This window comes from Saprolegnia parasitica, assembly GCF_000151545.1.
Source record: "Saprolegnia parasitica CBS 223.65 unplaced genomic scaffold supercont2.39, whole genome shotgun sequence".
In the NCBI taxonomy this organism is placed as follows: Eukaryota; Oomycota; class Saprolegniomycetes; order Saprolegniales; family Saprolegniaceae; genus Saprolegnia; species Saprolegnia parasitica.
The window spans coordinates 136,121-163,416 of record NW_012156433.1 but is presented as its reverse complement, the minus strand read 5'-3'; the positions used below and the strand labels follow the sequence as shown (position 1 = coordinate 163,416).

The 27,296-nt window shown below is 57.0% G+C and overlaps 16 protein-coding genes and 1 non-coding gene across 17 annotated transcripts; 9 read left to right on the top strand and 8 right to left on the bottom strand.

The window, feature by feature from the left end:
- Positions 1–114: 114 nt before the first annotated feature.
- Positions 115–653, top strand: SPRG_08664 (hypothetical protein; the record flags this gene model as incomplete). Its single annotated transcript, XM_012347908.1, has 4 exons — positions 115–140; positions 188–335; positions 377–562; positions 624–653. The coding sequence occupies 4 exons, from the start codon at positions 115–117 to the stop codon at positions 651–653; spliced, it is 390 nt and encodes a 129-aa protein (XP_012203298.1).
- Positions 654–3,296: 2,643 nt separating this feature from the next.
- Positions 3,297–4,739, top strand: SPRG_08663 (TKL protein kinase; the record flags this gene model as incomplete). The annotated part of the gene is made up of 4 exons (XM_012347907.1): positions 3,297–3,922; positions 3,983–4,241; positions 4,292–4,433; positions 4,480–4,739. The coding sequence occupies 4 exons, from the start codon at positions 3,297–3,299 to the stop codon at positions 4,737–4,739; spliced, it is 1,287 nt and encodes a 428-aa protein (XP_012203297.1).
- A 145-nt stretch (positions 4,740–4,884) lies between these two features.
- On the bottom strand, positions 4,885–7,290 carry SPRG_08662 (hypothetical protein; the record flags this gene model as incomplete). Its single annotated transcript, XM_012347906.1, has 8 exons — positions 4,885–5,048; positions 5,081–5,309; positions 5,366–5,782; positions 5,812–5,893; positions 5,948–6,143; positions 6,198–6,726; positions 6,826–7,005; positions 7,060–7,290. 8 exons carry the CDS (start codon positions 7,288–7,290, stop codon positions 4,885–4,887), a joined length of 2,028 nt encoding a protein of 675 aa, XP_012203296.1.
- Positions 7,291–7,622: 332 nt separating this feature from the next.
- On the top strand, positions 7,623–8,246 carry SPRG_08661 (hypothetical protein; the record flags this gene model as incomplete). The annotated part of the gene is made up of 2 exons (XM_012347905.1): positions 7,623–7,767; positions 7,819–8,246. 2 exons carry the CDS (start codon positions 7,623–7,625, stop codon positions 8,244–8,246), a joined length of 573 nt encoding a protein of 190 aa, XP_012203295.1.
- A 55-nt stretch (positions 8,247–8,301) lies between these two features.
- Positions 8,302–9,854, bottom strand: SPRG_08660 (hypothetical protein; the record flags this gene model as incomplete). Its single annotated transcript, XM_012347904.1, has 8 exons — positions 9,809–9,854; positions 9,571–9,763; positions 9,392–9,527; positions 9,229–9,342; positions 8,926–9,147; positions 8,785–8,872; positions 8,413–8,560; positions 8,302–8,386 (listed from the first exon to the last, which is right to left on the bottom strand). Exons 2-8 carry the CDS (start codon positions 9,600–9,602, stop codon positions 8,302–8,304), a joined length of 825 nt encoding a protein of 274 aa, XP_012203294.1. The 5' UTR covers positions 9,603–9,763; positions 9,809–9,854.
- On the top strand, positions 9,816–10,151 carry SPRG_08659 (hypothetical protein; the record flags this gene model as incomplete). The annotated part of the gene is made up of 2 exons (XM_012347903.1): positions 9,816–9,830; positions 9,945–10,151. 2 exons carry the CDS (start codon positions 9,816–9,818, stop codon positions 10,149–10,151), a joined length of 222 nt encoding a protein of 73 aa, XP_012203293.1.
- A 119-nt stretch (positions 10,152–10,270) lies between these two features.
- Positions 10,271–11,491, bottom strand: SPRG_08658 (hypothetical protein; the record flags this gene model as incomplete). The annotated part of the gene is made up of 6 exons (XM_012347902.1): positions 10,271–10,538; positions 10,592–10,705; positions 10,756–10,819; positions 10,869–11,025; positions 11,069–11,221; positions 11,264–11,491. 6 exons carry the CDS (start codon positions 11,489–11,491, stop codon positions 10,277–10,279), a joined length of 978 nt encoding a protein of 325 aa, XP_012203292.1. The 3' UTR covers positions 10,271–10,276.
- A 96-nt stretch (positions 11,492–11,587) lies between these two features.
- On the top strand, positions 11,588–12,990 carry SPRG_08657 (NAK/MPSK protein kinase; the record flags this gene model as incomplete). Its single annotated transcript, XM_012347901.1, has 4 exons — positions 11,588–11,999; positions 12,043–12,329; positions 12,375–12,617; positions 12,666–12,990. 4 exons carry the CDS (start codon positions 11,588–11,590, stop codon positions 12,951–12,953), a joined length of 1,230 nt encoding a protein of 409 aa, XP_012203291.1. The 3' UTR covers positions 12,954–12,990.
- SPRG_08656 (hypothetical protein) lies at positions 12,990–14,062 on the bottom strand (the record flags this gene model as incomplete). Its single annotated transcript, XM_012347900.1, has 3 exons — positions 12,990–13,507; positions 13,560–13,652; positions 13,698–14,062. The coding sequence occupies 3 exons, from the start codon at positions 14,060–14,062 to the stop codon at positions 13,042–13,044; spliced, it is 924 nt and encodes a 307-aa protein (XP_012203290.1). The 3' UTR covers positions 12,990–13,041.
- A 299-nt stretch (positions 14,063–14,361) lies between these two features.
- On the bottom strand, positions 14,362–15,948 carry SPRG_08655 (CMGC/CDKL protein kinase; the record flags this gene model as incomplete). The annotated part of the gene is made up of 9 exons (XM_012347899.1): positions 14,362–14,814; positions 14,859–14,997; positions 15,039–15,146; positions 15,196–15,283; positions 15,333–15,392; positions 15,439–15,547; positions 15,605–15,741; positions 15,783–15,828; positions 15,877–15,948. 9 exons carry the CDS (start codon positions 15,946–15,948, stop codon positions 14,389–14,391), a joined length of 1,185 nt encoding a protein of 394 aa, XP_012203289.1. The 3' UTR covers positions 14,362–14,388.
- Positions 15,949–16,590: 642 nt separating this feature from the next.
- Positions 16,591–18,253, top strand: SPRG_08654 (hypothetical protein). Its single transcript, XM_012347898.1, has 11 exons — positions 16,591–16,723; positions 16,769–16,825; positions 16,870–16,977; positions 17,043–17,201; positions 17,251–17,307; positions 17,353–17,478; positions 17,523–17,588; positions 17,646–17,704; positions 17,757–17,944; positions 17,990–18,073; positions 18,116–18,253. Exons 1-11 carry the CDS (start codon positions 16,616–16,618, stop codon positions 18,142–18,144), a joined length of 1,041 nt encoding a protein of 346 aa, XP_012203288.1. The 5' UTR covers positions 16,591–16,615; the 3' UTR covers positions 18,145–18,253.
- A 255-nt stretch (positions 18,254–18,508) lies between these two features.
- On the top strand, positions 18,509–18,988 carry SPRG_08653 (hypothetical protein; the record flags this gene model as incomplete). Its single annotated transcript, XM_012347897.1, has 1 exon — positions 18,509–18,988. One exon carries the CDS (start codon positions 18,509–18,511, stop codon positions 18,986–18,988), a length of 480 nt encoding a protein of 159 aa, XP_012203287.1.
- Positions 18,989–19,483: 495 nt separating this feature from the next.
- On the top strand, positions 19,484–20,452 carry SPRG_08652 (hypothetical protein; the record flags this gene model as incomplete). Its single annotated transcript, XM_012347896.1, has 1 exon — positions 19,484–20,452. One exon carries the CDS (start codon positions 19,484–19,486, stop codon positions 20,450–20,452), a length of 969 nt encoding a protein of 322 aa, XP_012203286.1.
- Positions 20,453–21,078: 626 nt separating this feature from the next.
- On the bottom strand, positions 21,079–21,151 carry SPRG_30113. Its single transcript has one exon. It is a non-coding gene; the product is annotated as a tRNA-Val (tRNA).
- Positions 21,152–22,258: 1,107 nt separating this feature from the next.
- On the top strand, positions 22,259–23,338 carry SPRG_08651 (hypothetical protein; the record flags this gene model as incomplete). The annotated part of the gene is made up of 2 exons (XM_012347895.1): positions 22,259–22,337; positions 22,386–23,338. 2 exons carry the CDS (start codon positions 22,259–22,261, stop codon positions 23,336–23,338), a joined length of 1,032 nt encoding a protein of 343 aa, XP_012203285.1.
- A 474-nt stretch (positions 23,339–23,812) lies between these two features.
- On the bottom strand, positions 23,813–24,709 carry SPRG_08650 (hypothetical protein). The gene has a single exon (XM_012347894.1). The coding sequence runs from the start codon at positions 24,646–24,648 to the stop codon at positions 23,860–23,862; it is 789 nt and encodes a 262-aa protein (XP_012203284.1). The 5' UTR covers positions 24,649–24,709; the 3' UTR covers positions 23,813–23,859.
- Positions 24,710–26,005: 1,296 nt separating this feature from the next.
- SPRG_08649 (hypothetical protein) lies at positions 26,006–27,073 on the bottom strand (the record flags this gene model as incomplete). Its single annotated transcript, XM_012347893.1, has 1 exon — positions 26,006–27,073. The coding sequence occupies exon 1, from the start codon at positions 27,044–27,046 to the stop codon at positions 26,006–26,008; it is 1,041 nt and encodes a 346-aa protein (XP_012203283.1). The 5' UTR covers positions 27,047–27,073.
- Positions 27,074–27,296: the final 223 nt, after the last annotated feature.

The following is a 27,296-nucleotide window of genomic DNA, read 5'->3' as shown; positions in this document are numbered from 1 at the left end:
AGAACAAGTTGATCTTGCGTGTTTTCATCCATCTGGTGCTACGGTGCAATGGGCAGTGGCTATTTGCACGCCACTATGCACCCCGGGGCACCGAGTTGGCGAAAGATCGCAATCATGGGCGACCCGACCTCGCCCCACATGTGGCCGTGCTCGGCTCCAAGGTCTCGACCGGCCGCATCGTGCGCAGTGTGCTCAGCGGCGTCGCGACGGACGCGGTCGACGTGGAAGACTCGATCTTGATCAACGTGACGGCGCACTCGATCAAGGCCAAGCGCTGTGTCCTCTACAACGTGACGAGCGAAGACATCAACGGCTTCGAGCTCGCCGACGGAACGGTGCTCGTCGACGTGCTGCTGCCGAACGGCTCCTCGTCGAGTCGCACCTGAGTATTTGCGGAGGCGATGCGTGGAAGACGACGTTGGACAAGAACGTGCACTCGTTTGAGCAGATTTACGTGCTTAACGAAGAAGCCGACGTGACCGAGATTGAAAAGCTCTGCCAAGACGAACACCATCGCATCCGTGAGCTCCTGCACCCGACAACGACGACCAATACCAACGGCGTATTAGGATCCCATACTGGTCCGCCTCGTGACGGGGATCGCACGAGGATCTCGTATATAGGCCATATACGACAGTAGTAATGAGAACTAGATACATTCCACGACTAGTTTTGTGTGTCTTGCATCGGTTCGCGAGCACGTTGGTGTAGCGGTGCGACGGCCCGATAATTGGGCACTGTCTGTCAAAAACCCGGCCGCAGAAGCAATGGCGCCAATGGAGTCCGTTGGAGGCAAACGTATCGCCCGGATCCGACGCCCTCGGAAGCGACAGGTTTCGATACAAATGGAAAGAGAGCAGGACCTCGTGCTGTCGACGCCTGCCGTTGACCGCCAGAGAATTGGGTCGGACAATGCGGCAATACAACATGTCATTCGTACTCGTGTTGGAAAGGGCGACAAAACCAAATGTTGATGCATCGAGTGCCTCTTATTTAGGATATGCATTGACGGCGATAACACTATTGGATAGGTGGTGGTCAGTAATGCTGCTGATGGATCCCGGATGTTCACGGAATACTACTTCAAGATGCCAACAATGGTGGAATCGACACGACTCTGAGTCGATTACTTGAAGAAGAAAGCGGGATTCGACGTCTTCCACCTACAAGGTCTCGTTGTGAGCGTGTGAATTGACCACAGCGGCCCACGTTGGATAGGCAAGATGTATCCATCGTCTATTTCCAAATCTGATCGGCAATCCTGGAATAATTGCCATCTGGGTGCTGTGGGGTCAGTTTTCGCCCCACGGTACACTGCCTGACACTGCCCTGTAGTCTTGCTGCCATGGGAGTTGAAAGAGCTCGATGATGCCACGTGGGACAAGTATCGTACTTCCGATGAAGTGCTAGCTCTTGGGCAACTTTTGTCAATAGGTCCTACAAACTGGTGCGTGTAGTGCACCGCTGTGCTGAGCCTTAAGTCCAGAGATGGAGACTAGGACACAGTGATGGAAAATGGAAAGTGAATTAGGATGTTATGTATGAGCCGGCCAATATTGTCATAGACATGAAATACGAAAGAGACGTGTAAGACCGGAACGGGAAGATACGAGCGGACCAGAACCAGAAGCGAGACTTGTCGTCAAGGAAAAGATGTCGCTGGTGCGCTGCACCACAGTAGAAAGGCGAAACGATCTCTTCCCGGACGTAGAACTAGCCATCTAGATCTCGATTCCTACAAGCAGCCCGCCTTGAGGTCCTGGCAGTAATGAAGGCATGACGATTTTTGTCCCCTGCCAAAAACCAGTGTGTTGACGGGCTCTCAATTCAATCGATTGGGGCGGACGAAAACGCCAATTTTGGTCTGATTTTGCATTTGTGAGGCATCCACAGGAACTTCGGGTTTTTGTCCGAACGTTGGCTACCTGTGGGACAAGGCGGCTGCCGCCTGGCACATGCCTCGCGGAGCACTGCGAAAAGGATACTGTAATGTAGTACATAAGGTCCGTCGTCCAGAGAGATTTAGCGTCATTTCCAGTTTTTCATCGGACGTGCGCCATGATCCCGCGCTTCCTCGTGGTGGTGTGCCTTGTCGCTATGGGCGCGCAGGCAGCTTCATGTCCGTACGCCGACCTGAAGGCGACGTCAATTCTTGTCAGCAATGCGCTGTGTCTGTTGACGACACCGTGCCTTGTGGACACAACGACGTGCGCGTACCTTGGGCAACCGAAGGGGCGGCTGCAGGAAGATGGGACCATGTGGCACGCAGAGGATGCGATCGGCGACATGACGGGCTACACCGAGGCCAACGCTTTGTAATTATCTCCTTCCTCTGCAATATGTAGACAATGGACTCCAACGACTAGGTACATTGGCCCGAAAGAACTTGTGCCAGTCGACGTGACGAACATGAAGCTGCCTCCGACGCTTGTTACCTTGTACGTTCACAACATGTATCTTGATGCTGACGCACGGAATTCCAATCTTTCTCGTGTAGGTATACATGCACTGCGCTTCTTCCCATGCCAATCAATGGACACCTTTACGTGATAGCCATATCAATGCGTACACGGGACTTGCAGCCGACTTTGTGTGGCCGCCGGCCCTCGATAGCTTGTGCGTTGTGCTTCGACGCATCTCTAAGGCTAACTTCGTGTGAAAATGCTTCTAGAAATCTACGGCAAGGCATTGTTAACGTAACCGGGCTGCCGCTGACCCTCACAACACTGTACCGAGCGTGTAAAAGGAAGCGTGCTGGCATACTTGTAGTGGCCTGGACTTCGTGGGTCTAAGAACCATGCCGGCAACCAAAAGAAGTGGCGGCACCTGTGCGTATCTGCACCCTGTGCGCAGTGAGCCCAATGCATCGTGTAGGAACCTTGCCGGCAACAAGATCGAAGTGGTGGCCAACGTCGACCTCTCCAATCTTGTCTACTTGTGCAAAACAAGTCCCTCGCAAGTAGTGGAGATATCCTCATGTCTCTGTCTAGTTCCTTGTTTGGCAACCCGATCACGACGTTCTCCAATGTCACGTTCACCAGGACGTTAAACTACTTGTAGATTATCTTTCTGCTTGACGAGTGCGATAGACCACTTTTTGTCTAGTGGTATCACCGGCACGATCACGACGTTCACAGTCTCGAATGCGACGTACCAAATTCTTAACGACCTCGAAAAGCTCACACCGCGAACGGCCCGCCGCGGGTACGAGATTCGTGACGGTGCCACGATCAAGTCCAATCAAGCCCAGTGCTCGCAAGCCGGCGGTACCCTCCAGACGCTTTGGGCATTGCAAGATGCAAGTCGCAACTTTGTCGTCTGTGTACTTCCTGGTACGTTGCGCGATCTCTCAATACGCGACAGAGATTTCTCACACCAAGGTAGATCCCAAGCCCCATACCACAGCCCCCACTACTGCGGTTCCTACGACTTTGCCACCTTCCGAAGCGTCAAGTGCGACTTGGTACTGTCGGGCAACGTCTCATTACTGGATCGTAGACACGGGCGAAATTGTCGGTGTCTCGGCGGCGGCAGTCGTGCTCGTCCTTGTGGTCGGCGTGTGGTGTCTCTGGAAGCGGCGCAAGCCAGCACCGCCTACCCTCGACCCCTTGTACTATCGGTATTCCACGCGAGGGACGCAGGACGACACGGCAACTGTAAACCACACGGGCTTACCAACCGACTCGATTCCGTCAGATGACAAGTCGCGGCATTACGCCAACGTCGAACTCGAGAGCCTCCGTATGCTTCGCCTCGAACCCAGTGACCTCCAAGTCATTGGCAAATCGCCCATGGCTACCGGCGCGCATGGCGAAGTCTGGCTCGGGACGTACGCGGGCCAGCCAGTTGCGATCAAGCGCACCAAAGACAAGTCGGCGAAAGCGATTGCCAAAATGTCGACCGAGATCCTCCTCATGTCCCGGTACACCTTTCGATTATATTATTCTTTGGAACGAAGCTTAAATGCTTACCTTGTGCGTAGTATCAACAGCCCGTACACCGTGTCGCTGATTGGTGCGAGCTGGCTGCGCCCGATCGACCTTGAGTGCGTCGTCGAGTACATGGACCGCGGCGATCTGCGTTCGTTCTTGTCGTCGACGTCGCCAACTGCGTTTACGTGGACGCAAAAACAAGAGAGCATCGCGCACGTCGTCCAAGGTCTTGTGTACCTCCACACGTTTGAAACACCGATCATCCACCGCGATCTCAAGTCCCGGAATGTCCTCCTCGACTCCAAGAAGGTCCTATCCTCTAGTATCATCCCGCTTGTATCTAAAACAAATGTGGTTAGGGTACGAAGCTCACGGACTTTGGCGAGTCGCGCGAGTTGGACGAAGACACGCTTACGAACGGCATTGGCACGTACCAGTGGATGGCGCCCGAGATCTTTACGGGCCACGACTACTCGACAGCGGCGGATGTCTACTCGTTCGGTACAAATTCAAACCGGAAGGGTTAGGGTACTCATACAAGGGTTAGGGGTGCTGCTTTCGGAGTACTCGACACACCGCGTACCGTACGCCGACATGATCAACCCGCGCACCAAGAAGCCAATGAACCAGCAGTTTATCATGGCGCAAGTGATTTCGGGCACGATTACTCCAACGTTCGACACGGACAACACGCCGGCGTGGGTCCTGGATTTGGCGCAGCAGTGTCTTGCGTTCAACGCGGAGGACCGTCCAAGCATGCTGCAGATCGTCAACATCGTTCTCAAGGCGACAACAGCGCAACCATAATTGTCGTTGATATGGATAATCCTACGCATTTTCATGCTGGTGTTGGTATGACACTCTTCGAGAACATGACGAATCGTAGACACGGTAGTTGTCCGTACCACGTGCGATGGATCAATAGACCAATCACGACTAAATTCGTCTCGTATTATTCCTTAGCACGCACGCTGCAAAACATGCCCACGTTATCGGGCAGCAAATCGAGGTGCGCGGTCGACTGCCGCGCCAGCCACGACGACGCGAGCTCCGAGACGGCCGGCACGGTCTGCAGGAGGGTCGTCAGCGCGTCGACATCCTGGTCGAGCGCCGCGGCTTCGATTGCAGCATCCAGCAGTGGCTTCCACACACTCTCGGCGCTCGACGGCCAGTGCGTCCGGAGCGCGCGCTCTCGTCCATGGCTTTCAAAACGAGCGGCCAAAACGTCCGCCGATGGTTGCCCGACGAGCGATGAATGCGTTCGAGGAGCCAAAGCGCATCGGACGCGTGGAGGACGACCGGCAGCAGATTCGTCGTCGCTTCCTCAATCCAGGCCACGCTCGTACTGTCACGGGCGACGCACGGGCTTGTCCAAAGCTACACCATCCGATCCCATCAGAGACTCGAACCAGAGTATAGCATTCAGACTGTACCACGTGGAGCAGCTGGGTCGCCAAGGCCGTGTGCCGCAAAGCAAGCGTCGTCACCTTGTCGAGGAAGGCCTTGGCCGACGGCAAAAAGAGCTGCGAGACACAAATCCAACTCAAATCCAGCACCAGCGGCAGCAACTGCGTCACGAGCTGGTCGTCGCCCGCGAGCCGCTTGCGCTTGCCATGGCCACGGGACAGCGCGTGGTCAAAGATCGTGGGCAAAACGCGCGGCGGCTCGACGTCCAGGAAAGGAAACACGACGGCGTCGTCGCTGAGCGGCGCCGTCTTCTTGTACTCGGCGACCAAGTCCTTGGCGTTGGGCACAGCGAGCTGGAGCTGCACGGCGACCAGCACGCGACAGAGCCGCGGGAAGACCGTCGGTTCAAAGCTCTCCCAGGGCCGCTCGAGCGTCTGCGTGAGCTGTCGAACGATGTGGACGAGTTTAGGACCCACTCGCAAAGCGTCGCATCGCAGCAGAAAATCACATCCAAGCACGCCAGCACGAGGACCGGGTCCATGATCTCGGCCTGTCTGCACACCATACATAAATATTGTCATACGTGCTGTCGACTCCAAATGACGTACGATTGCATCGACTTGACCAGTGTGTCGAGAAACGTTGGCAGCTGTCCCCAGTGCTGCAGAATGTGGAGGATGTCAGCGAGATACGTGCGCGATGACGTCTCCGTGAGCCCTTCGAGCTGCGTCAGCACATGGTAAATCAAGTCACTTTGCAGCGTCGTGGGTAGCACCGCAATCACATGCCACAGGGGCACCGTCACTAGGCAATAATGTACATCCTTTCACGCACGAGGAGATATAGAAAAAGGACTACTTGTCTTGTCGTTGGCCTCAAACACGGCCGCAATGTCGGCCGATTTGATCTCGGCCGTGAGAAATTCGACGCACTCGCTGTACCGAGGATCGTGGTAGAGCGGACCTGCGACGCTCTCAAGCAGCGTCTTCATGACGTCGCAGAGCAGCGGTGTGAGCTCGACCATCGAATCTTCGCCCAAGCACTTGAAGAGGAGTACGACAAGCTTGCACACGGACCCAATCGACGCGAAATGATGCACGTTTTTGTAAAACACAAAGCTCGCGTGCGGGTGTTTCTCGATGAGCGAGAGCGCTCGAGCGACTTGGGACGACCCGGGCACGCCTTGGGGAAAGTACGAGTTGAGAAAGAGCTCTGTGAGCGGCTTGGCGACCGCGTGGCGGGCCTTGTCGAGCTCCAAGCGCTTAAAGCAATGCTCGAGCGACACGACGTCGTAAAAATGGAGGCCGCGAATGCTCTTGACGCGGACAAGGAGACGGGCCATGGCGGCGCGGACCTTCTCGTTTGTTTCGTGCATCAATGGCGCCAACTAGCCATGCGACATGAATTTTTCCGTGTTTTTTTTTGCGTTTTTTCGCCCCATGTCGAGATGGGATCGCGAAATGGGGCGATAGGACGCGAGAGTTACCTGCGGCAACAATGGCTTGAGCACATTATGACTGAGATGGTTTTCGAGCACGACGAGGAGACCATCAAAGACGGCGACGCGGACAGAGGCCGACGTCGTGTCTTGGGCGAGCTCAAGACACTTGAGGAGACACTTGCGGATCGTGTCGACCGGTAGCAGCTCCCAGTACATCGAGAGCACCTACGCCCGACATATATTAATATTGACACCATGATACTAGAGCGAGCGATGGACCTTGCAGATGCCGTGGATCGCAACGATGCGGACGCTGGGCGCCGCGTCTTCGAGCAGCATTGCGAATGCGTCAAACTGCCGCTGGAGACACACGTCCAGTTCTACTTCGAGAAAATTCGGGCCTTGGTACGGAAACCCGTCAAACAAGAGCACCGGCGCATGGTTGCGCACCATGTCATTCACTGCGTGTAGTGCCCGCCACAAGATGGGCTCGGAGAGTCGGTAGAGCATCTCGTCTGTGTGGCGCTTGTGTTCGAAAAAGGCTATACAAATACAGACAACTTGTCCATGAAGCGAATGGCCACGATTTATAGATCCGTGGTGTACCTGGAGGAGTGCTCGGAGCGCGTTGAAATGACTCGTGGATGCAGCAAATTTTGCAGCTTGGAGAAAAGCCTGGCTACAGTCGTCTTCAATGTGCGTGTCCAGCTGTACCAGAGTTAGTGGCGTCAGGAGCAAGAATTGTCGTCACCGAGCGGGTCTGTTTGTTGTATGTTCGATATTGTCTCGATTCCAGTAACGCTAGTGGTGTGTGCGTACAAAACTACTAGTCGCCTATTTGTATGAAGGTGGCGTTCTACCAGTGGTCGTTTTCGACTTTTTCGCCAGCCAGCGCCAAAGACGACGACGTGGAAGTGGCGTTGGCGATCGTTCTCGATACACTCAACATTGCAATTCTGCCTGTGCTCTATGGGTTTCTCCGCCGCTGTGCCTACCTACCTTTCCTTTGTCGAATATGACATTAAATGGGCTGTTTAGGTTGTTGTGGGTCGAGCCCGCTTGGCCGGCGCGACTATGGCAGCTACACGTACAACAACTTCAAGAGCCGACTCGTCTTCGACTGTTTCCGGCTCCTTCGACCGGGGGCTACCTCGCTCGGCGGCAGCGTCCACGAAGCCATCGAGCAAGATCCGCACCTAAAGCACTGCCCGATGATCAGCTTGCGCGCCACTGACTGCTTCCTTGTTGCCTACTGCAACGGTCAGCGTCAAGAGACGCTGCGGCTGAGCTTACTGTACTGCATGGACACACGGGGCATCGGTGACGCTAGCACTGCGTCCGCCTACCCGTTCAGTGTGCTAACACGTCCGCCGCAAGCAAAGCTGCTCGCTCCTGAGTCCAAAGCTACACTGCCACTCGTCTACGAGATCCAGCAACCAGTTGAGCCGTCTGCGTGGTGTCTGTAGTCTCATAGACAATTTGTACCAAAGTCAAAGACATGTGGTTTTATGTGCTGAAAAGCTAGCCGCCGCCGAGGACGTTGCCGTATTGGTCGGGCACGTTGGTCGAGTTGATGTAGAGCGTGCGTACCGCAGTGTAATTGACACTTGCTGGTCAAACTGCTTGACGTACGCGTCGAGCGCCTTGTCGTTGCGGCACTGGTCGAGCGTCGGCACGAGGCTCTGGTACTGCAACACAAGGGGTGGCATGTAGGGCGACTGCAACGCGCACGGTAGGCAGTCGGCGTTGTTGGTTGGCGTGAGCGTCGCACACTCGGTCCCTGACGCGCTTACGCCATCTCATCTTGTAAATATAGCGCACCGTAGGTGAAGCGAGCGGGCGCCGACGGTCGGAGCTCCCATTGGCAGCCGTTTCAGTAGCTCGCCACGTGTCCGAAGTCCGCCGGTGCTAGGGGAGATCACGGTAGGGTTAGGGAAATTTTGAGAATGCGTCTACCGAGGAATTGACGAAAAAGTACAGTGCGCGGTGGCGTTGAGAGAGTACTGAGATCCGCAAAGGGAATATTGAACCGCGCAAAGACGATGAGCGAGCCCTCGCCGTCAAAGTCACATTCCAATTCAACCACGAGGGTCTAATAAAGGTCGAGACATTCGTGAAACATCGAAAATAGAAAAAAAATACTACCTCGGTCGAGAGAAAGTCGGGGGCGAGGCGCGAGATGCTGAGATACTTTGCCCGGCGCTGCTCGACGACGTGGAGAGGGCCCGTTATCCGGTCGGGTCGCGTCGATTCGATCGCATTGTCGATTTTATACCCACAAAATAGTTGCAATTCTCTCATTAGTGTACACGCTGCGTACTGCTGGACACGGTCGCGGACGAGGCTCGTTGAAGCGCTCATCCATTGCTAGTACGCGGTAAAGGTCAACCTAAAACGCCATAAGATCAATAACAATAGTGATACGTACAGATGCGAAGTCGGGTCCACGAGCCGCGCGAGAACCGAGGTGTTGTGAAACGTGACGCCAAGGTCGGCTTCAAGCAGTGCGATTTCGCTGCTGTTGAGGCTGTTGGAGCGATCAAAGTCGTACTGGATTGTGGCCTATCCATGCCAGAGTATCAAGGCGAAGAATTGACATATTGATACATACGTTGAGGCCAAAGCTCTCAAACATATCGTAGTAGATGCGGCCGTCAAGGTCGGGGTCCAAAAGGATCGAAATCAGGTCGAAGCGCGGAAGCTGCCGGTCGATGAAGAAGCGCGAGAGATCGTTCTCGTCCAAGTACCTACGTTGGCGTCAACATACACTGTAAACTACAGTCTGGCAACCCGGATTTGTCGAAGTCGAAGCGGTCAAACATGAGGCCAGGGTCGTTGCCGATCCACGCCGCAAACTCTGCATACGTCACTTTGTCGTCGCCGTTGGGTTCAGCGCTTGGAGCTGGGCGCGTTTCAGCGCTGCAAACTCTGTCTGAAACTGGTTGTACGTCGCGGTGCTTAGCACTTTGATGCCTGTCACTTGCTATAAAACACAGTAAGAGACAGTGTATAAAACACTGTTTGAAACCAGCGCCATGAGCTCGTCCAGTGTAATTTTGCTGTCACCGTTCCCGTCAATGTACTTCATATCAAAGTCGTCAAACTTGGCGACGAACGACCGCGGCAGCGGAGGACATTGGGCGGGTCCGATACATTGATATAAGGCGGTCAAGCTCAACGGCCGCGTGTACGAGGTCTGCGGGAAGCTCGGCAGCGGCGGCTTCTCCGAAGTCTACCTCGTCGAGGGCCATCGCCATGGCAGGAAGAAGCGCTACGCGCTCAAGGTCATGGCGTGCGTCGAGGACGACCAGCTGCAGCGGGCGCTGCTCGAGATCCAGCTGCATCGGCGCCTCGCCCACCCTAACGTGTAGGGACACGGCCAAAGGAAAAGTGATTGAGGTTGTAAGACAAGACATGCCCGTTGGGATAAGGCAGCAGGACATGGGCCCGTTGGTTTGGTCGAGTCGGCCAACGGCTCGACCGGATACGAGCCCGTTTACGATGCGCCCGTTGGCGTCGTGACGCCTCCGGCATACGTCTGGACTGCAACGCACGTCCGCTGGCGGTCGATGCGCGCGACGAGGCGCGGCTTCTGCGCCAACCCGCGGCCATCCCGGCTCGTGTTCATCGCCGCGTAAAACCGCTGCAAGTACGCATCGTACGCGGGCATGAAGCGGTCGACAAAGTCGGCGACTTGGGCGGACGTCATGGCGGGCTTGCCTTGGGCGCGCATGTCGGCCTCGGCTTCCTCGCGCCACCTAGAGGACATGCTGCATGAGGATACGCGAAGTCGACGAGAGAGGTCATGTACGTGTAGACGCAGTGCGCGTCGGGCACCTGGATGACTAGCATCGCGGTGAGCTCGGCGTAGATGCGGTCAAACTCTTTGAGCGCTTCGTTGATCGGAGTCAAGTGCGGGTGGCTCCTACGTCATGGCGATGAGCGAGCCGAGCCGGATGGATCCGTGGTATGTACAAGGCGAGGCTGGATGCTTCAAACCCCAAGCACCAGCCTTCGATGACGAGCACGTCGAGGGGTCCTATATGCAAGCATCCATGTCAAGTCATTGATAATCGCCCATGGATTACCCGCATGGTGCTGCCACGCGTCTTGCGGCGCACGGTCACCGCGGCCTTCAAAGGCAGACTTGTCGTAGCGGGGCACGACGACGTCGGCGCCTTGTTTGGCTTGCGCGATGATGTCGAGCAAAAGGTTCACGTCGTGCGTCCCAGGGTTGCCGCGGAACTGCCAAGGGGTCATGAGCCTTCATCCTATACGGTCCAACTACCTCGAGAAGGGGGTTGCCAGGGTGCGCTTCGGCGACGCGGCGCTGCCCGTCCCGCGTGTAGTAGGCATCGTCGATCGAGAGCACCGCGCAGTTCTTTCCTGTGGCCTTGAAGAGCAGCTCCAAGTACGACGTCATGGTCGTCTTGCCCCCGCCCTGGACCATGCATGAGCATCAGCGATGGAAGCGGACGCGTACTTGCACGCAGCTAAGGCCAAGGACGAGGCAGGTCTTGGTCGTCGCGGCCGGCGGGTTGAGGCGGTCGTATTGGGACTCGGCCCAGGCGAAGATGGGGAGGTAGTAGTCATGGACGAGCGCCTGGAAGGGCGACGCAGAGGTCGACGCCCGGAGCGTCTTCAAGCCCGAGGACGCGCGCATGGCCTTCTCGAGGACGGCCGCGAGCTCCTTGGTCCGCGCTGGCAGCATGGTCGTCAATGCTCGGACGAGAGAACAAGTTGATCTTGCGTGTTTTCATCCATCTGGTGCTACGGTGCAAAGGGCAGTGGCTATTTGCACGCCACTATGCACCCCGGGGCACAGGGCTCGGGAAAGATCGCAACCATGGGCAACGCCAAGTCGGTCAAGCTCAACGGCCGCGTGTACGAGGTCTGCGGGAAGCTCGGCAGCGGCGGCTTCTCCGAGGTCTACCTCGTCGAGGGCCATCGTCATGGCAGGAAGCAGCGCTACGCGCTCAAGGTCATGGCGTGCGTCGAGGACGACCAGCTGCAGCGGGCGCTGCTCGAGATCCAGCTGCATCGGCGCCTCGCCCACCCCAACGTGCTCCCGCTCGTCGAGTCGGAGATCCGCATGAAGCGCTATGGCCAGCGGTCCGAGGTCGAGAACGTGCTCGGGCGGACGAAGGAGGTGCTTTTGCTCTTCCCCGTCCTGGCCCGCGGGTCCATCCAAGACGTCTTGAACGACGCTGCCACGCAGAGTAGCATGCTTCGCCGCTTGCTGTCGCTCTTACATGTGCATAGAGGCGCCTGCGTTCACGCAAGACGAGTGCGTCCGCCTCTTTGAAGGGATCGTCCGAGGTGTCATGGAGATCCACCAGCTCGGACTCGCCCATCGCGATCTCAAGCCGGCCAACATCCTCCTCGATGATGCCAACACGCCGGTCGTCATGGACCTCGGGTCCGTAGCGCCCTTGACGACGCGCGTGACGTCGCAACACGATGCGCTCGCAATGGTCGAGACAGCCGCGCAATATTCCAGCGGCGCCTTCCGCGCACCCGGTGCGTCCATGCTCTCGATGGTCGTCTTCGTATATGGAACGTACAGAGCTCTACGATGACTGCTTTCGGGGGAGCTCACGTCGGCCACGGACGTCTGGAGCCTCGGATGTGTGTTGTATGCCATGGCGTACGGGCCCTTTGGTCCCTTCGAGTCGGCGACCGAAGGGATCAAGGTCCTCGCGATCCGCAATGGAACAGTTCGATTCCCCAAGTCACCTCCGTACTCGTCGGGCTTTTGCATGCTCATTCAGGACATGCTTCAAGTGTCCCCGGACGCGCGACCGTCGCTCGCCCACGTCGTTGCCCGCCTTGGCAAGGTACATCGATCCTCTCTGCCCTGCTCTGCACGACGGACGCGCGACTAGCTCACGACCGCCTCCAGTCCACCAACGTCGTCGTCGACGCAAGCCTCGACAGTCTCCTCGTCATCGAGCAGCCGCCGCCTGAGCCGCCACCTGTCGTCAAAGGCAGCCGAGTGGGCCGACTTTTCCCAGTTCTCGGCGCCCGTGCGACCAACCCCGCCGTTGCTGCGCTATGCAAGCGCCGACGCAGCTGCCACGTCGCCTCGGAAAGCGCCGCGTCGATCGTTCTCGGACCGCGATCAGCTCGCACGTCACGGCCGGATGATGCTCCAGCACGCGCTGGCGCCGTAGCCAGCTCTCTTCAACGTGATGGATGGATGCATTCGAGAAGTGTTTCAACCAACGGTCTTTTAGAAAGAACGGTCTCGCTGGGTATCGACTAGCAGGCGACGAACGAGATCACAATGCAAGCCGATGTGTCGTGCATGTCAGGGTAGAAGCGCCGAAGCGTCGCAAGCAAGTCGGCGCGCGAGGCCAAGCCTTCGTGCCGGGCATGGTCGTCCGTGAGGTCGCGCACGGTGACGAACGCCACGTCGGTGATCTGCAGCATCGCAAACGAAGGCGCTGTTGTCGTGGTTGCTATGGCGATCGCGCGCGGGTAAATGTACTGCAAGTCCGAGTTGCCGTCGGCCGCGACGTCACTGGCGAGTCGGATCGTCATGACCTTTACATGGGACGTGATCGGATGCACGAACGACGGGTGAAAGTCCATGCGCGGCAGAATCGGCGTGAGCTCGTCGATTGCGCTCCGCGTACTGGCGCTCATTGGCACGCAGAGCGTCTTCTCAAAGAGCGCCAAGTGCTTGAGAAAGGTCGCATTCGGCTCGATCCAGGGACGGCTCATGCTAAAGCGACGTGTGATGAGACGACGACTCCAAGGAAGGGCAATGGACGCACAGCACGCGTTGGTAGGCGTCGTGGAGCGAGAGCTGCTGCGTGGTCATGAGCCAAGCAATGACAACGGACGCCGACCGAGACCGACCCGCGACGCTATGTTAACATGCATGAGAGCGCGATAGAAAGGCCACGTCGCACCAGTGCACGAGGACATTGGCGTCAGTGGTTGCCAAGGCTTGGTTGAGCGTGTAAAGCAAGTACGGTAGCTTGATCAAGAGCGGCTCATCGAGAGCGTCGTCCATCGCGATGCGCAGATGCGCGCAGCTCGGCGGCGCGAGGGCGTCTTCGGGTTGGAGCAGCGAGAGGACAAAGCCAATGTTCTTGGCGCGCAGCGCCGATGCATTCGCCGCCGCATCGATCGAGCCGAGGTAGACGCGGCTGGCGATGAACATGGGCACGTCATCGACCATCTCTTCGACCTCTTCGACCTCGTCGACCTCGTCGCCATTGTACCCCTCGTAGCCGTCGTAGTCCATGTCACTCATGTTGCGGCCAGTGCCCATGACGGACCAATCATCGCGGGCCATTTCCAGCCAATGGGAATGCGGCATTCGAGATCTTATTGCGGTGCGCGCGTCCAGTTGGCGACGGTTGTCGTCGTCGTCGTCCGTCGCGGCGAAGGCCGAGGGTACATCGCTGAGGTGACTACAGCTTTGCCTCCGACCGTGCTCGCTTCCCCTTCTGTAGATGGACTTTAGGCTCGTCACCATCATGGCGCTCCGGTAGGGGTCTTTCGTTCTTGGCCCCAACTCCGCTGCCGAAATGGCGTTGGCCGTCGACGCGTGTCTGTCGACATGGTACAGTACATGTACGCATCCATGGAGTGGTTTTATCGCTTGCTTTCGCTCTCGTAGTCCTCAAAGTCGTCGTCGTAGATGCTGTGCTCGCTCGCGATGCTGCTGTGGAGCGAGAGGCGCCTTCGCGCGACCGTGTTGTTGTCTTCGCTCTCGATGATTTCTTGAATATCGTCGTCCTTGGCACCTTGACTCTTGCGCAGCGGCGCCATAATGCGCGGCCCAAAACCCTTGGCCATCGCCCGCATGCTTTTCACCTCGTCGTCGCCCTTCATGTCGTCGAGCGTCGGGCCCGAGCCGTCGAGGTCGTCGCCTTCATACTCGGTGCGCACGCCGTCAATCTCCTCTTCAATGTCGTCGTGGTGGCGCTGGCGGCGCTTCTTCTGGGCCTCCGCGACCAGGTCCTCTTGCCGCAGCTTGGCAAAGAGCACGTGGTCCAGTGCGTCGCGGGCTGAGAGTCGCTTTTTTGGGCCAGCGACACGGTGCGCTCTAGGAAATCGAGGACTTCGGGAAACGGAATCGTCTCGCTAAACGCCAGTCGGAGCGACGTTGTTGGGTACGTTGCCTTGCTGACGCTGACGCCTTTCGGCAGCTTCGCCGCGAGCGAAGGCGGCAGCGGCCCCAGCATTTCTTGAATGAGGCGCCTAGATGTGCGTCAATCTTGTTGCAAACAAACGAGACGCACAGCTGATCGAGTTGGTTCTCGCCGCGGAAGAGAGGTTTGCCCGTGAAGAGCTCGGCAATGACGCACCCAAGACTCCAAATGTCGGCGTTGTACGAGTAGTTGGTGCAGCTACAAGACCAAAAGGTGGGCAGGACGTCGCACAGGCCACCGTACAAACCGGAGCTCTTGCTCGGGCGGGCGGTACCAGCGCGTTGCGACGTAGTCGGACAAGGCCTCGCCTTCGTATTGAATCGGGCGTGCAACGCCTACGCAGTCACCATCGCAAGAGGCGGAGGCCGTGGCGACGCTATATACCAAAGTCGCACAGCTTGACGTTGCCGTTGGCGTCCAGAAGTACGTTCTCGGGCTTGATATCTACGCACACGTTTATAAGTCGATACAGTCCGAACTCTGGACGGACCGCGGTGAATAATGTGATTGGCGTGGCAGCAGTGCAGTGCCTTTGTGAGCTGAAAGGCGATAGCGCGCGCATGGGCCGGGCGCAGTCCGGTCTTGTTTCTGGCCACGAGCTAACGGATGATCATTTGCGCTGAATCTCGGGCATTTGCTCGGATTTAAGTGCGGACCTTGGCGAGCGTCGACGGCGCATAGTCAAAGACCAGGTGCAAGTAGCCGTCGCCGCGAAAGCTGTAGCGAAACGTGACGATGTTCGGGTGGTTGAGCATCGAGCACGCTTGGAGCTCGCGCTTGGAGAGGTTGTCGTCTACCGCCCATCGAACATGGTGTTTGCAAAAGGGGTTGTACCGCCGAGGAACTTGAACTTTTTGATGGCGACTTGCTCTTTTGTCGACTGCAGACCGCTCTCTTATGATCCTCCTGCATCGATTGGAGCATGTACCTTCTCGATAGCCTTGTACACGACCCCGTACGTGCCTTCGCCAATGACCTTTTCGACGATGTAGCGGTCCATGCTCGCCTTGGCGTCCAAAACGGCCTCCCAATGGGTGCCGTAACCGATTTGAGACGTTCACACACGTGCGAACACACGCGACCATGCATCGCTTCGTGCAGCTTGGTCGTCGAGGACCGGCTAGCACAATGGGTCTAGCTTTACAACACTCTAGAGCACAGGCCTGCGTGCTACCACACTGTCGTGTCAATGACAAGCTGTGCGAAGGCTTGTCGCTACCTTTGTGGGCAAGATAGTGACGAGGCGGTCGTGTCCTCAACCAAAACATCGTTGTTTGCACCAAGGACGTTTCTCGTTGGGCATTCTTGAGGTAGTAAAGATGGCGACCGAGTAGTAGCCTGTGCGATGCCAAAGTTGAAGCCAACCCTCGCCGTTGGGGAGACCATGCATAACCCAGCGCTTGGTGTCTATGTAACTAGCATGTCTCTAAGCAGAGGCCACGACCGTACGATGGTCGCATCGGTGCGTCAAGGCCGCGCGCTGGCCTCGGATCGCGCACCATGAGGTCGTTGCCGCTGATGTCCCCGTTGGTAATGATCCGCACTTAACGCGGTTGCAGAGAGAGCGCTCCATAATAAAGTCGGGTGGTAAAGACGGTCAATCGTACTTGATCGGGTATATCCCAAATTTTGGCTCCTGCGGCTTATACGACAACCGACGAGGGAGCATGGACAAGCTCTTCCAGCGCAAGAAGAGCCCCGAGCAACTCAGCAAGCTCATCAAGGAGGCGCTTGAGAACCCGAACACGCCTGTCAAGCCCGACAAGAGCGGCAAGGTACGCCATCGCCGGCAACAAGGGTGCTCACGTCGTCGTTACTAGGTCGTGGACATCGTCACCAAGCGGCTGAACCAGATCAAGCTGCTGCTCTACGGCGATGTAAGCCGATGGCCTGCGCGTCGCCTCATTCATCGCATGGGTAGGGCGAGCAAGAGTCGAACCCGCAAAAGTGTGCGCAAATGTCCATGCTGCTGATTGCCGACAACATGATCCCGCGGCTCGTTTTGAACCTCGAAAAGCTGCCATTCGAGGTATTACACGTCGCGTCTCCATCCGCATCCCATTGCACAGCACGGACTCATGCATGGTACGACAGGCGCGCAAGCACGTGGCGCAGATCTACAACAACCTCATGCGGCGGGACCTGGGCGGGTTTGTCGCGTACGTCGAGCGCCAGCCGCAGATGATCTCGGCCTTGGTGCGCGGCTACGAGCACTCGGAAATTGCGCTCAACTGTGGCACGATGCTGCGCGAGGTCCGTCGCTTGGCTCATGCCCAAGAGGTCCTCTCATCGATATTGCTAGTCGATCCGGCACGAGGCGCTGGCCAAGCAAATCTTGCACTCACCCGACCTCTGGAAGGTACCCCGTCTCTACCAAATATGAATTGGAGCTCACGATGCCTAGTTTTTCGACGTCTACGTGCACTTGCCCAACTTTGACGTTGGGTCGGACGCCTTTGCGACGTTCAAGGACCTCCTCACGCGCCACAAGCCGCTCGTCTCGCAGTTCTTCGAGTCGCACTTTGACATGGTTTCTATAGCTTTTATTGCTGTCGTTTATAACTCTTGGATTAGGTCTTTGAAAAGTACAACAAGCTGCTTTCGTCGGAAAACTACGTCACGCGGCGCCAGTCGCTCAAGGTACTCCCGTGGTCGACCCCAAAAACATACTCATCCCGCACACGATTCTTATGATAGCTTTTGGGCGAAATCCTCCTGGACCGGTCCAACTTTGACGTGATGATGCGCTACATTTGGTACCGAATGCGCATCGAGAAGGGTAGACAATCACAATATTGTCTGTCGTAGCAAGCGCGAGAACCTCAAGATGATGATGAATCTGCTTCGGGACACGAGCGTCAACATCCAATTCGAGGCCTTTCACGTCTTCAAGGTGTTTGTGGCCAACCCGAAGAAGCCCAACGAGATCACGCAAATTCTCTTGACCAACAAGGAGAAGCTCATTGCCTACTTGGAGAAATTCCAAAACGAAAAGGGTAGATTGTCCCGAAATATCAATCTATCAACCACCCGGCACATAGAGGACGAGCAATTTGTCGAAGAAAAGAGCCTCTTGATCCGGACGCTCTCGACGCTCGAGTTGAGGCAAGAAGACGATGAGACAGGTACACACTTTACGTGACGAGCGCGCGTCATTCGCGTTGTAGACGGCAAGACCGCAACGACAAGCCACTAAGGACGCTACAGGACGCGAACGTGTGGTCATCATCTACAAGAAACCTTTTCGTCGATTTGCTTTTTGTATCGTCCACGAATGAAAACCATATATCTCGTGTCTTCTCGGGGCACGCGTGTTGGTGGTGTCCTTCTTCTGAATAACAGACGGAGACGTGTCCACGCCAACCCACGTTTTAGTCAGAATTATGCTGTCGCAAAATGACCAGCCGTCACTCGAACCCCAGCCCTTGTAACGGACAAGGGCTAGGGCTACCGAGTGATATTGATTTTACGTACAGAAGCGCACTGGGATGCCTTTACAGGCATGCTGAACCGAACACACCCAAATAATGTCATTCTCGACTTGTCCGCCAGCCGCCAACATGAAGATCGCTTGCTTCGTGCTCGGAACCGTGCTGCTGGACGCGACGATGACGCACGTCGACGCGATTCTCATTGCCGACGGTCCCCGCAACCGCACGCAGCTGCGCAATGCAACCACCGTCCCTAGTCGCCCGCCGGTGCTGCGGCGCAACCGCACGAGTCGCTTGCACCCGAACGCGACCGGTCGCTTCACGCTTGTGCCGGCCACGTCCACCAGCAACCACTCGAGTATGGTACTACCGCTTAACGCGACAACCGCGGTGCCGTTCAATGCATCGATGCCGTCCCATGTGAATGCATCGTCTTCGCTCGATCACGACACCAATGCGACGGCAGACGACGATGTGATTGTGGCGCCATTGACATCGACAGCCAACGCGACGACCAACGTCACGACGGCCAGCCGCGCACGCGGCACACCTGGTGTCGCCATACTCATCACGCTCACCTCGCTCGTCGTTGCACTGGGTCTTTTCTAACATTGTTGGCAGTAAGAGTGTTGGAAGATACAATAAGAATGCGATTGCTGATGCACGTGCTCCAAAGGTTAGGGTAGGGCTAGGGCAGATCCGCTTTCAGTTGTCAACCAGATTGGTGCTCGGAGGCTATACGATGAGGCAAAAGAGAATATGAGAAGCGCGATGTGCCATGGGCCACGAGGTGTATGCAACCGTACTCTGGTCTGTTTCGTTCACCGAGTGGGAATACTTGCAGGAGCAGCACAAACAAACCAGTTTGCGTCTTCAACAACTCCGTACAAGGTTGATTAAGGACTGTTAAAGAAAGATGCGCCTCTAGAAAAAATGACAAGCCGGGTGCATCGCTCATTTCGTCTGTTCTGTCCTACAAGCAACTTTTTTTGACAAGCCTACCATTGTCGCTTCGTTCGGTCTCCCCACGCGATCCAACACGCCATATACCCACTCTCCAAACAGCTTCATCGCACCACTTCGTCGTTCATGCAGCGTCGTGACATGGATGGTACAGAGTTCGAGCCGCTCGTCGGCCACGTCACCGTCCGGAAACTCGATGACGCGATGGCCGAGTTCCAGCGCCGCGTGGACGCTGGGGAGGACGACGTCGAAGTGCGTTTCGCCAAGCACATTCCGATGGCCAGCTGGTTGCGCCGCAACGACGCCGTGAGCTGGTCGAGAGTTGTCGACGTGCGCTACTCGGGCAGCGACGACGACCCGGCAGCGACCGTCGACCTCTACGTCACGACAAACCTCAGTGAGGAGCACGAGGAAGCTGTCGGCGTCATCAAGGGCGAGTTTTTCATCTACGCCGACGCCAGCGACTTCTGCCTGAAGTCCGGGGGCGGTGACATTCCACGTGGTCACCATCCTGTCCCTGGAAAATCTCTCTCAGTGTCTCCTGACGCTTTGCTGCGACCAGTCGTGCGAACTGGACCGGGTCAACCCGATCCCTGCGTCATTGGCGACGTCCAAATGGAGCACCGGTCCCTCCTCCGCGCTCAGACCCACTGCCGAGACTACTTTGACTTGATCCGAGGGCTCAACGCCGTCGTGCTCGTCAAGTTCTTTCCCCCTCGCCGCAACGGCACGTCGGCTTGCGCCGCGATCCTGTACCGCCGAGGCGACGACGGCACCGTCATCGTCGACGACGTTGTCAGCTGCGGCAGCGCTTCGCTGGCTACAACTTCGAGAAATGCCTTGGAGGCGCCTCACGACGGAACCGGAATCCGTGAGCTGCCACTCGCTCCTCATTCGACGGCGCGTCGCAGCCCATGGGGCGACGAGGTCAACCCGTACATTACGATCCGAGCAGCTCACATCTACGCAAACGTTCCAGACAAGAACCAGGAGCCGCTAGTACGGGGCGGCCTGCGTCCGTTCGTAGACAGCACCGACAAGCACGACCTCCGTATTTCGCTCTGGGAAGTGTTTTGCGCAGGCCGCACCATGGACATCTTCGATTACTAGGTCGGCCATCCGCTGCCACCACTTCTTTGTAGTACGAGCACGTGGTATTTTCAAACATGATACGTAACTATTACATGGAATACGGAATCCATTTAATCGATGGGGCGCAATTTGGAGCGAAAACAACATGTGCTGGGATATCCTCTCAGGGAATCGGTCACTGCGACGTCAATGGCGTGCGTGGCTGTCGTCCACCGATATTTTGCTGTGGCAGAGTGCGGCTTGACCCGCACAAGACGTCCATTTTGAAGCCACGCCACGGTGCATGCGGTCCCTCCAGCTCAGATCCCTTGCGTAATACTGCTTTCTCAAAACACTTTTTCGATGCACGATACCCATCGCAGTGGATAAGTTGTCATGCCACTCCATCTATATATACAGAAACATCTAAAAGTGACGAGTAGTGCAACGTCCACAGCGACGCTTCGTCCGCAGCCATCGCTTCCTGAATGCGCGCGACCCATTCCGTCTTCTCTTTCGGCCCGGTCCTATCGCGGAGGGGAGGGTGTGCGTTGGGCTATTTGCTCACATAGGCCACGTGCAACGACGGCGTCATGTTATGTTCATTGATAAATTATGGCATGATGGTTCCGATGCCAACGCAGATGGGAAAGAGAAGAAAGGGACAACACCTACGGGGCTCGAACCCCGCACCTCCTGCATGTGAAATAGGAATCCACCGACTGGACAAAAGGTGGTCGACTAGTTGCTATCTGCATCTTGACATTAATGACGTTGTTTTCTGTGGCAGCGCGCTGCTCGACCCACACGGTGTGTCCGTTTTGGAAACGCACCACGATGGAAGAGCTGCCGCTGACGCCAACGTTGCGCAGCCCGTGGGAAGGCTTTCTGAACCCTTTCGTCACAAAACTCCGAGCCTCCGATTTCTACGCCAACGTCCCCGACGTGAACCAAGAAGCATCGGTGCCAGGCGACCCGCGTCCAATAGCTCCACGAAGCAGGACCTTGGCATTTCACTCTGCTAAGTGATTCGCGCCGGCCGCGATCGGTCCTTCAGCTCAGAGCAATCGTTTCTTCGTCAGCAAAACATTATTTTCTGACCCTTTTGGTAGCTCATCGTTGGAGTTCAAACAAGTGGCGTCTCGATAGAATAGAGTCGTCGTTTACAAGTGGTCATTCAACTAAATGACTCGTAATGTGGCATTGACATAAATCAACGTAACGAAAGCAACATCAAAAGCGACGTTCGTCGGTGGCCGTGCACGCTGCCATCGCGTCCAGAACACGCGCCACATGCTGCGTCTTCTCTGCTCCGCGTTTGGTTTTCGTCTGTGATCGTAAACCCACTCGTTCGTGCAGCTGGATCGGCCCGTCGTCGACCGCCGTCAAGTAGACGTGCGTGCAGTGGAGATCGTCGCGCGCATACACCAACGCCGGCACTCGTGGTCTTGGAGGGTTAAGGATTGGTGCTGGCACGGTCTGCGTCATCAGATCAAAGGCAAGGAGCCACGCCGGCGTCATCTCGATCGCGAGACACCGTGCCTTGAGACAGGTCTTCCACTCGAGCCAAGGTGCATGTAGAGATATATCCTTTGACTGTCACCTGAGCGCCAGCCGAAAGTTTGCCTCGCAACACGAGCTTGCGAGCAGGATTAGTCGTCGAATCGAAGCATCTTTTACTTTGGCTCAACCAAAAGCCAGTTTTTGTAGTTCACAAAAATGTAAAAGGCTGCTCGATGACTGCCGGGAAAGGCTGTGCCCTCGAGAAAAGCGACAAGCCAGGTGAATTGCATTGTCCATTTCATCCGCTCTGTCCAACAAGCAGCACCTGTTGACAAGCCTGCCATGGTCTTCGTCATTTCGTCTCTCCTAACGGTCAAGCGGCAGATCGAACGCGCCGTATACCCACTCTCCAAACGGCTTCGTCGCTCCGCTTCGTCGTTCATGCAGCGTCGTGACATGGATGGTACAGAGTTCGAGCCGCTCGTCGGCCACGTCACCGTCCGGAAACTCGATGACGCGATGGCCGAGTTCCAGCGCCGCGTGGATGCTGGGGAGGACGATGTCGAGGTGCTGTTCGCCAAGCACATTCCCATGGCCAGCTGGGTGCGCCGCAACGACGCCGTGAGCTGGTCGAGAGTCGTCGACGCGCGCTACTCGGGCAGCGACGACGACCCGGCGGCAACCGTCGACCTCTACGTCACGACAAACCTCAGTGAGGAGCACGAGAAAGCTGTCCACGTCATCATTGCCGACTTTGTCAACTACGCCCGAGCCAGCGACTACTGCTTGGAGTCTGGGGGTGGTCAAACCCCACGTGGTCGCGATCCTGTCCCTGGAGAGCCTCTCTCGGTAATCCCCGACGCTTGGCTGCAACCAGTCGTGCGAACTGGACCGGGTCAACCCGATCCCTGCGTCATTGCCGAAGTCGAGGTCAGCCACCGGTCCCTCCTCCCCGCTCAGACCCACTGCCGAGACTACTTTGACTTGATCCGAGGGCTCAACGCCGTCGTGCTCGTCAAGTTCTTTCCCCCTCGCCGCAACGGCACGTCGGCTTGCGTCGCGATCCTGTACCGCCGAGGCGACGACGACAGTATCATCGTCGACGACGTTGTCAGCTGCGGCAGCGCTTCGCTGGCTACAACTTCGAGAAATGCCTTGGAGGCGCCTCACGACGGAGCCGGCATCCGTGAGCTGCCACTCGCTCCGCATTCGACGGCGCGGCGCAGCCCATGGGGCGACGAGGTCAACCCGTACATTACGATCCAAGCAGCTCACATCTACGCAAACGTTCCAGACAAGAACCAGGCGCCGCTGGTACGGGGCGGCCTGCGTCCGTTTGTAGACAGCACCGACAAGCACGACCTCCGTATTTCGCTCTGGGAAGTGTTTTGCGCAGGCCGTAAAATGGACATCTTCGACTAGGCCTTCGTAACAAGCCAACATTTTGCGTACATGTTGTCATGCGTCGTGCACAGTTAAGTCGCTTTGAGAGTGGGTGGTGTACGCGTGCTAGATGACTACTAGACCTGTCAAGTGGAGTTGCTTTCTAGACAGAGCAGGCAAAATGAGTCATGCGATCTAGCTGGCTTCGCACTCCATTCAACTATCAATTGTAGTCAAGTAAGGCAAGATAGATGTAAAGCAAACCTAGAGATCAAAAGAGTTGGGTGTAGACCTCTGTGGGACAACGTTGTCGTCTGACGTCTGCATGGCAGTGGACAATCACCGCTGTGGATGTCGAATAAGGGACGACTGTAGTCTCTGAACGCCTATAGCCATGTTTCTCGCGAAATGTTGTCGTTTCCAACCCTTGTAACGTGGCTCCTTGAACAGCCCGCCATGGTCATTCCGAGCGGTGCACCGCCACAAAGCTAAATGCATCGCACGCCAAATGAAGGGTGCGAAAGCTTGCGTTCTCGGCATTAAACTTTAATCGAGTGTTCTTACGGCGTGAGCAGTGGACCAAGGCACTGGACTTCGTCGCCGGCGTCCACGATCGTGAAACCCACTCGTTGATATAGCTGGATCGGCCCGTCGTCGACCGCCGTCAAGTAGACATGCGTGCAGTGGAGCTCGTCGCGCGCATACGCCAACGCCCGCACTAGTGCGCTCGTCGCATGGCCGTGCCGCCGATGGGCCTCGGGCACGCCGCACCAGTTGACGATCGCGACACCGTCCGACGCGAGATGCAACGAGACAACACCCACGCTGGCATTGTTCTCCGAGTCCACCGACGACACGAAGCAGCCGTAGCTCGGACCGCGCGCGAGCTGCTGCAAGCGAAGGTGCCGACACCACGCATCACTGTTGTACGGTGACGCGCCGCCATCAGCATCCAAGATCTCGTCCACCGTGGTCAGCACTCGCGTCGCATGGATTGGTGCCGGCACCATTTGCGTCGCCAGATCAAAGGCAAGGAGCCACGCCGGCGTCATCTCGATCTCGAGACCACGTGCCTTGAGACAGGTCTTCCACTCGGACGCATACGGGGCCATCGTGGCCTTGGCATCGATAAACTGATAGACAACGCGCGCGTGGGCCTGGCGCTGGATGGTCTCCATTGCGTCCAAGTCCGTATCCGCTGGAGGCAACACGGACGCGTCGACGTAGATGCAGTTGGCCATGTAGTGCTCTGGGTTCGTCGGTGTCGACGTCATCGTCGCCCATGGCGCAGTGATCACGTTGTCGACGATCGCGCCAAACTCGGTCGTTTGAAAGCGCTGCCAGTTCATACTCGATCGGGTGCGAATCGCGAAGTGCGCAGCGCCCCAATGAGGCGCTCCATGTGCGCCAAAGAACAGAGTAGAAAACAACGTGTTGCTGCGACGTTGTCAAAAGTCGCTTTGAAAGCAGCGCCAACGAGAACGGTGCTGGAATATTCGATTGTTGCTGTGCGACACGCAACGATCGTCATGCTGCGCTGTCGCGGCGCCACGTGGAAAACGTATCCAAGCTCACCTCGACGTCAGCAAGAGCTTCAAGACGCCATTCAAAGGAATCAACGCGTGCCATACCGACTTATCTTCCACGGATGCACCAGTCGTATGCAATAAGCGCTTCCATGGGATCAGAACCGTTGTGGTTCACCAGCCCAGGTGTCTCGTACGTCAATACAGTGATTGATTGGTTTAAATCAACGCCATTGATAAATTCTTATTGGTTCAAAACGAGGAAAAGGTTTGGATTGCCAATCACAGTGCCGCACCAGCATCGTGGGGTACGCACTCGAGTTTAAAAAAAAAGACCACAGAGTGTCCTGGAAAGCAGCATACCACCGCCACGGAAGACCACGTAGCCAATGCGTAGCGTGGAGACGCCGTTGTCATGAGAGAGTGTGATGCTCCAAATACTGTACTAGTACGACTGACGAGCTTTCGGCATTCCAGTGGCGCGACGAGAGAACTGTCAACCTGGCTCATCGCGATTTTGGAGGTACATTCTCTGAGAATGCGCACGTGCCGAGCGTGTAAAGCGCTGGGTGCATAGGACTGGTTTATCCTAAACCGTGGTCGTCATCGTGGATTGTCGACAGAACCAAGGGTATGGACGCCTTTGGCAGAACAAAAGATAGACCAAAGTGCCCTGTAAATCGTCTGCACTCGCGTTACGAAAGAGAGGATTCCACCAACCGACAAGCGGCGAACGTGTTCGCCATCCACGTTGCTGGCCCCTACAGACGCTTTCCTAGCCATCGCCTTCCATCGGTCCATCATGCGTCGGGTAAAGAAGATAGATAGATACCCAGGGGCAAATATATATGCTAGACGTTGGAGCCGCCGTCGGCATTCCCCGAATCGGCGCCTCGGCCTTCACTCGGGGCATTGTAGCTAAAGCTGTGGTCGCCGTAGCTGACGTCCTGGCTGTCGCGTAGACGGGTTGGAGCGACCACGTCTGGTGCGATCGAAGCCGCTCGATGTGTTCCGGTGTTCTGCGTGTGGACTAGGGCTTGGTGTCGGTGCCAGCACGCATACGAGCGATCACGACGCGAGGCTTACCGCCCCCAATCGCGAGACTGTCGTAGCTCGTCATTCTCTGGATAGCGCAACCGAAAACGTATACCAAACCAAAAACGGGAGTGTTTTGCGCGCCTTACAAGGGCAAGTAGACAAAGCTCCAGAGATACGGCGTCGCGCCGAGCTGCGCCTGGCCAGCCGCCAAGTGCTTGGCGCCAACAGCTTCGCGGCGCTCCCATTGCGAGAGGAGGTCGCCGTACGCCATGTGTGCTTTGGCCGCCGCGGCCAACTCGATCGACGTCTGCAGCTTGCTGCGCTCGTACGTCTCCAGCGCGGTCGTAAAGAGGCCCTCGGCCGAGACGGCCTTCCCCAAGCGGTGGTAGCCCGTCGCGAGGAGCACAAGCGTCCGCGCCAAGTGCAGCGAGAGCGCCGGCTGCGTTTCTTGGTACTTGAGCGCATACGAGAGCGCCTCCATGGCTTCTTCATACTTGGCGTGCAGCAAGTAGAGCTCGCCGAGGTTGGCATGCACGTGCGCCCGCAGGGCGTCGTCGGTTGCGGCGTCGTCGACGACCGCTGTCCACGCGGCAATGACTTGGCTGGCAATGTCCTCGTCAAGCGTGAGCTTTCGCGATTCCTTGTCAATCGTCGCGTGCGTGGCAAGCACCAAGAGCGCCTCGGTGGCCTTGGCGTACGCCTCCGTCGACGCGATGGCAGCCGAAATCGGGTGGCCGCCGAGCCAGTCGATCAACGGCAAATACAGTGCTTCGTTGTCTGCGCTCATCGCGCCTGGCTTGGACAAGAGGCTGCGTGCGAGGGCGACGTCGCCGGCAAGCAGCGCGACGCGGATACATTGCTCCTTTCCGTGCACCGCGTCCTTTTGGAAGAGCGCAATCGCGTCCTTCGTTTCGCCGAGCGACGCATGGACCTGGCCGAGCAGCCATGCCGTCTCGGTCGCGAGCGCCGGCGAGAACGACTCGCACACCTGCAGCATGCGGCGCAGCGGCGGTACTGCGCGGGCGGGCTGCGAGGATGCAATCAAGTCCTGGCTCTCCTTGAGCTCCGGAAACATCGCGAGCTGCGCCGTGATGGCAGGGTCGGTCGTCTTAACCATGGAGGCGAAGCCACGCATACGCGATGGCCGGCGAACGGCGCGAGCAAGAGCGGAGTGCAGCGCCATCGTGCTTGCTCGGATGGGTGACGAACTTTATGTGGTGTGTTGGTGGAATCTGGTGAGGTGTCGTTTGATTGGCTAAAATGCAGCTGATTGGGTTCTAAAATAGACCAATCGACATACAGTATTTGGTTTTTGGGATTCGGCAGCTTTCGGCTTGTGCTGACGAGCTCTGCTGCATTGATCATTCGACTACTCCATGCGTGTTTCACTTGGCATCTGCGACCATTGATCTCGATCGGCATGCTTGGCCGGA

Bases quoted from the DNA above. Each gene is read 5' to 3' on its own strand.
- SPRG_08650 (XM_012347894.1), bottom strand. From the start codon at position 24,648: ATGAACTGGCAGCGCTTTCAAACGACCGAGTTTGGCGCGATCGTCGAC.
- SPRG_08654 (XM_012347898.1), top strand. From the start codon at position 16,616: ATGGACAAGCTCTTCCAGCGCAAGAAGAGCCCCGAGCAACTCAGCAAG. The intron at 16,978-17,042 runs GTATTACACGTC...ATGGTACGACAG, and splicing joins TCGAAAAGCTGCCATTCGAG to GCGCGCAAGCACGTGGCGCA. The intron at 17,202-17,250 runs GTCCGTCGCTTG...CGATATTGCTAG, and splicing joins GTGGCACGATGCTGCGCGAG to TCGATCCGGCACGAGGCGCT.